The sequence below is a fragment of the Lygodium microphyllum genome, chromosome 15 (genome assembly GCF_053477565.2).
Source record: "Lygodium microphyllum isolate KBCC chromosome 15, Lygodium_microphyllum_v1.1.10, whole genome shotgun sequence".
NCBI classification, from domain to species: Eukaryota; Viridiplantae; Streptophyta; class Polypodiopsida; order Schizaeales; family Lygodiaceae; genus Lygodium; species Lygodium microphyllum.
In genome coordinates, this window is record NC_141149.1 from 82422373 (window position 1) to 82429421 (window position 7049).

Sequence of the window (7049 nt, forward strand, 5' to 3'; positions counted from 1 at the left end):
CTCTTGCTTGCACTTGTACTTCCACTCCTGTTCCATTGATCATATAATGAATATAATCTCCTTGCCAATTTTCAAAGCAAAATACAATAAAGACTCCAATCTTCACATAGGGTATTTTATGGTAGCTTAACTAGCCAACATTGTCTAGCAAAACTTTTTACCACTTTCATATAAAGGCGAGGTGCAACAATATTTCAAGGTAGGTCACCGCAAGAGGCATATCAAGTAGTTGATAATGTGGCAAAGCCCAAAGAGCTCAAAGCAACATGTAGGACATGGAGAGAGCCACACCCAACTAAGAGAAGAGACAATCAAATAGCATGCTAAGATGGCACAAGTAGCAACAATGGTTGGACAACACAATAATGTGGCCACTGTTGATTTTATGGCAACTATGAAAATGGCAACGACCAATCCACAAGACTCCAATATCATTGTTGGATTGTGTAGGCATATATTAGAAGCAACTATAGCAAATACAACTCAAAAGTGCAGAGAGAGAGAGAGAGAGAGAGAGAGAGAGAGAGAGAGAGAGAGAGAGCAACTATGAGGTAAATTAAATGGAAGTACAATGTTTGGAAGTGCACAAAGAGAGAGAGAGAGAGCAACTATGAGGTAAATTAAATGGAAGTACAATGTTTGGAAGTGCACAAAGAGAGAGAGAGAGAGCAACTATGAGGTAAATAAAACAATGTTTGGATGACATGGAAGTACAAGATATAGGGCCTCATTATATAAGCCAAGTATTCACCTAAACCTTTAATCCTTTATTAAAGGCTACAGTGTTGAAGTTGTTCACACCTAAACACATACTAGCACACAATAAGATGTGTTCACACATAGAGGTGTTAAACTAACAAACATTGCAATCCTTGCATGCAATCATTTGTCACTTGCCCATCTTATGCTATGCCAAGCACATCCTCCACTCATCCCATAGCCCACTTTGACATATGTGCATGTGGATGTAGACAATGCATAGATGTATATCACACACACAGACACAATGAAGAAATAGCACATGCATTTCTTTAGGCAATAAGATTAGTAGAGTAAAATAAGTCTAATATTAGTTTATTTGAATGGAAATCAATAGTGGTCGATAAGTCTTATGTCCAAATCTTTCAACTTTCAAGCCTTCTCAACAAAAAAAGCTTTAAAGATCCAAAAGTGTTAACACTCTACGAGTGAGAAACAGCAAACCATTATAGTGCGTTATGCACAATGTAAATGACATTTCCTACATTCTATGAGGCACAAAGTTGATTCACTGATCCAATGACAACCAAACATTGGAATGAGCACCCAAAGATAACCTATAGACGATACTTCTTGTATGCATATACACTTACTAAGAAGCTTTGTGTTTCAAAAGACGCCTGATCAAAATAAGCTATGTTTTAACATACAAAAGGATAAGAAAAAAGGGTCCATTGAAACATTATCAGCCTACTACAAGTCTAAATTCATACCACCAGCACAAGAAAGGAAAAAGACACACAATCAGGGGCATGCATCTCATTATCTTAACGCCATGCCAGCTGAATAGACAGTAGTGGCTCTTTCCATATCCAATATTAATTGACATAGCTCTTGTCCTTTGACAGCAAAGTCATGATTGTAATGTCCACCAGCCATCAATGCAAGATCTGCCAGTCTATGGCAACACATTTGAGACAAAATGATTTGGAAACACTTACCTTGCCTAAGAGTATCAATCTAAGTCTTTGTAGATGAATAAAAGAGAACCTGGACACCAATTATGGCAGATACATCTTCAGGATAATTGATCAACATAACTTGTGAATCTAAACCACCACCAATAGGAAGAACACTAAGCTCCCATAACTAGACGGTTTCCTAACTTAAATATGCATGCAACTTGATGATAAAATGCAAGATTATTTTCATGCCATTAAGCTTCAAGCAATAGACCTTGAAGATCCGGTTTTGTTGTAAAAATTATATCTGAGGTAATTTGAAGACCTGTACAAATTAGTGGAGCTGGTCTTGACATATATAATGCAGAAGTTGTGTTGCCCAGAAGCAAAAATTTGAACTGCAGTGGTTCAATGTATCCTACTTGCTTCAGAACTGTGACGCTCAAGGATATGACTTGGCCTTATCTTCACACCCTCCAGAAGTAGTCCTCTCTTCCACCGGCCGCCCTCAATTTCCATCATACTGAACTCTAGCTTGACATGCATTGCATTTTCGACTAGAAATTCTCCAGCATCATACTCTGTCCAAACACCAAACACTCTGGTCGGTGTCAGTATCTGTTGTGCAATGCCTGCTACATTTCCTTGCAAGAATCGTGCAGACATTACGAGGTCCCCATTTGATGTGGAAAGGCTGAACCTCACTGGGGCATGAGCCCAGCCTTGAAGGGCACCAGTGACGCTGAATGACACTGTATAAAGTCCAGGCTGGAAAAGCATCTCAAATTGTCCCCGCACTTCAAACCAGCATACAGTTTTCAGGTAAGCACCCTCTTTAAACCTGCCAAACTAGGCACATTGACATCTTTGCTGGACATAAGGTTATAACTGATTCACTATCTTTAATCTGAGCAACTAAAGAGGAGATGATGTATGGGAGGAATGTTAATTTCCTCACAACAGTTATCGTGTTTGTGTATTGGCTGAACAAAGTTGAGATAAACAATGCAACAGAAACTGACCATGAATTTGCAATAGGTTCCCACTTCCAATAACGCAGATCCTCAATCCAAACTATGGACAATGCTCTGGCGGGTAGCATGAAGCATCCTTCACATGCATTTCGATCGACCCAATAAGCCTGGTAGAGGAGAAGCTCACGCATATCAGACTGCTACAGGATAGCACATATAAGGCCATTAATCAAGCTGAGCCAGACAAATATCTTCCAAGCGAATTGTATCAATCGATAATTACCATACATAACCTAATGCAAATCTGCCCTATGCCTCTGGAGATTTATCATGATCTTTCTTATACAAAATTTCCCCAAGATGATATTGATCAGGCTATAGTCGATTGATAATTACCATAAATAAATAGCCTAAGGTAGATCTCCCCCGTGCCTCAAAAAATTCGTCATATTCTTTACTCATTCAAATTTCCCCAAGATGATATTTATCAGGCTATGGTTATTATGTTGAGCACTAAAGTTTTTCAGTGCACAATGGGACTGAACAAGAGCTACGTCATAACCAAATATTGCCTGGTCCCAGATTACAAACTTTCAACCCGAATTGCTCGTTTGTACAGTTAAGCCCTAATCCACTGAGATGGACTTAAACAAAAACAGGGAAGCACAATCCAGGAAAGCAAGCAGACAGAATGATCACCAGACGGCCATCATTGAGGACGATCCCGGAGAGCAACTGCCGGTAAAGATGTTTTCTGGTGAGCGAGAAAAGGGCATGGCTATCAGTGAGGCCATCTTGGATAATCCTCCTGTATCCCACAGGAAGCCGCTGCTCCCAGGCCTCCTCTGCATCGGCAGCTTCTCGGAGGGCCTTACAGACCAGGCTGAGCCGGCAAGCATCGGGGCAAGCCAAGCGACCGATGATGCGCAGGATGCAGTCCTTGGGGAGATCAACGAGACCACGGCGAGGAGAGGGCGCAGCATCGCCGTCCTCACCTCCGGCATCAGACGCAAGCCTGCTGGGGCTGCTGCTCATCCTGCCACCATCGCTGTCGTCTTCTTCTTCTTCCTCCAGATCTCTTCTTCGTGTTGACGATGGTGAGGAAGAAGGAACGAGCGACCCAAATGAGGATCCCATGTTGATTCACAGGTTTAGGGCGTAGGTACAAGAAACAAGGTGATGTAATGGTATGGTAAGGGCCTGCCAAGGTGAAGGAGTTACCTATAGCCTATGTGAAAATCAAAAACTGCAAACCATTCCCCATTGGAGTAAAGTTTATATCCTAATGCAGAGCTTCGACATTCTTGACATATCGATGAGAGCCTCTTCGCGCCAAGAAGCGAAACAATCAATTCTCAAAAACTTTTTTATTCGCTTGACAAACAATGCCAAGGATTTGCAAACTATTGCTAGTGTTGACTTTGTAACTACTTCCAACCTCCACCAAAACATATTCAACATCTCTTAACTCGTCAAGGACATGGATTACAAGCTAGCAACTTTAATTCCTCCTTACATCCAAAGCCTCATCTTGCAAGCCTTCTAGTTCCAATGTAAGATATTTCTACACTCCAACATCGACAACAAGACCTATATCATGCCCTACAACTTTGAGCATGATGATATGCCCCACTTTGTGGACTTATTGCAAGGTCTTGGCCTTTCCGATGTTGGCATACCTTGTACTACTCCATGGACCTCTCTTCCCCTCCTCTTCCCTTGCTCACCACATCGATAAGGCCTTTACAACCCTCTATACTATGGTGTACTCCTTGAGGTCTGCCACCAAAGTGAGTGCATTTCCGAAGGCTTATTTTGTCACTATCTAGTTCATTGATGCCTATTTCTAAGAATGAACAGTGCCGCTAGTCTACAACCTTTTCATAGGAAATCAACTATGCTACCAATCTAGCCATGTTGCTTCCCATCTTTGCCTAGTTTGTTTTATGTTGCATCATTGAAAGAGTGTTCCCTAACCTTATAAAGGTGAAGAAGAAGAAAGAAGCAAGAAGAGAAAATACAAAAACAATAGCATTTCTTTCTTTCTCTATTCCATTTTTCGCTTCCATAGCACGGTGTCTATAGAGAGCTTCATCAACAAGCTCCCTTTTATTTATTACTTTGTCTCATGGCTCTACACAACCTCAATTTTCATCACCCCAAATAGGAAGAAGTGTAGTAGCCTCAACACCATGAAATCTCATGCCATCACAAGCACCTGAACCTACCTTGCAACAATGATAACGCTCCTCTACTTTGATGTGCCTTTAGTTTTCTGGTCTATTCATAGGCCTTCAGATTTTTCACTAAATGCCATAAGCTAGTCCAAATTTTCCATACACTAGGTTGGTTGCCAACTACAACCCTAAATATAGCATCACATACACAATATCCTAAAAGCATAGGAAAAATTATTACCATAGGCATGGTCAAGTAGTATTCCACATTCTCAAAGGCCATAGGCAATGGATACAAAAGGAAGGGACATCACCATGTAGGAATTCATGGTGTAGGAAGCGTGGGACACGATAGTGTCATGTTCAAACTAGGGAATGTCGTGTGCCTTGTTGTCATGATAAAGCACTTGCTCAAACATGCATATGAACATCAGCAAGTTCTTTGCTAATGTTGGAGGCCCCTAATCATTATCATTGTTGCCCATGCCTCGTGCAACAAGCCAATCATTGAAGATTCACAACATTGATAAAACATATCATCTACTCCAATAAGCACCTCATGCACAAGAAGAAGGAAAACAAAAAAGAAAAGCAAAAAATGATTATTAAGTTTCAATACTAAATTATATTTTAATTTAAAAAATCAAACATAACATAAACTAAAACCCATCATTAGGTGCATGCATAAATATAATAGGATGAAAAATTACAATAGTAATGTACATCTAAAGTAATTAGGATGAAAATTCATTTGGAATAGAGTTTCAAAATGAATTAATCAAAATGCATGCAAGGATTGCTACCAAATCTCAAGTTCTTATTTTACAAGTTAAACTCTTTCAAGGGCATATACAATTTTGAAGTGTTGGGTTTATGTGCAAGTTACGTGTGTGTAAATATGCATATCTATGCATTTGTGTTATAAATATTTATTTTGGAGATGTTCATGCATACAACCATGAGAACTGATGGATGCATATAAGAAAAATAATTATGTAAGAAGTTGTGTAATGCTCATCTAGGTTTCCTACAAAAAACTCAATCATTTCTCTCTTTTCAAATCCAAGTGAGTGTGATACCTCTCAATATATTCCAAATTCTCAAAGACTCCTCATTAAGTTGTGCAACATCACCAAAAGAAGTAACCTTCATGTTAATAGCTACCTCTTGAGTCCATTGTGCAATCATTTTCAAATCTCTCTTGTTTGCCTGCACTCTCAAAATTATTGGAATCACTTCATCATAGCTTAAAGCTCTATACATAGGAATTCACAAGAAAGCAAGCACACATAAATATTGAAAAAGCAAGAGAGAGTGCACGACACCAATATTGAATACAATCTCCCCAGATCATTAAGAGGGCTCTCATCAATGCATGTATTTAGTTATTTTGAGTCATCTTTTACACAAAACTAGCCATTTTTACAAAAATAGAGCAAGTTTTTTACTTAATTGCACTAAGGTTTTTGAAAGTTTTTTACATCAAGTAAATAATTAATCTATCTCTAAACCTCAACAATTGTTTGATGCTAAAGGAAATACACCTCACAAATAATAGTCAACAAATAATTAGGCAATGCCATGAAAATAAATACATCTAGTGGTGTGTCTCTAAATAAATTTGAAAAATCTAATGATGCTAATAAATAACCATCAAGAGTCTAGAATTGGTTGAATGCTCAACCGAGCACCACAGGTGTATCCCTATCTAGATTTACACGTCAACCAAGTCTAACACTAAATAAAGTTAATGTGACAATCATTATAAATAAATCATTTGCTACAACACTAAAAATATAAATGATCAAACATCAACTAGCATTTATTAACCCTTGTGAAGAGTATTTATTGGCCCACATGAGGCATACTTAGCCTATGAGGCATATTTATTAGCTCGTGTGAGGCATTCATTAGCTAGGGGTTCTCCTCTATGTGATAGGGTACATTATTAGTTTGGTGCTTTCAAAGTATCCTTTGATTAATTTAAATTTTGTGAAAATCGACATTTGATCTTTTTTTTTACATTTTAGAAAATGAAAATGATATATGTATAATGTTTCTCACACTAACTTTATTTGTTATTAGACTTTGTTGATGGATAAAGAGACACGCGAGAATACATTTGTGGTGTTGGGCTAAGCATTCAGCTCATTTTAGAGTATTCACATTTATTTATTAACAACACTGAATCTATTTATTTAGCTAGATGCATACTAATAGATGTATTTATTTCTATG

The 7049-nt window shown here is 38.5% G+C and overlaps 1 protein-coding gene across 2 annotated transcripts; it reads right to left on the bottom strand.

Annotated features, from left to right (window-relative positions):
- Positions 1-1541: 1541 nt before the first annotated feature.
- On the bottom strand, positions 1542-3849 carry LOC148024714 (putative F-box protein PP2-B12). 2 transcript variants are annotated; one of them, XM_087694361.1, is made up of 3 exons: positions 3335-3849; positions 2684-2832; positions 1542-2502 (listed from the first exon to the last, which is right to left on the bottom strand). In XM_087694361.1, exons 1-3 carry the CDS (start codon positions 3770-3772, stop codon positions 2070-2072), a joined length of 1020 nt encoding a protein of 339 aa, XP_087550487.1. In that variant the 5' UTR covers positions 3773-3849; the 3' UTR covers positions 1542-2069. The 2 variants fall into 2 exon arrangements, with proteins under 2 accessions (XP_087550487.1, XP_087550488.1); XM_087694362.1 differs by having other exon boundaries at positions 1547-2502; positions 2684-2802; positions 3335-3844.
- Between the last annotated feature and the right edge of the window lie 3200 nt (positions 3850-7049).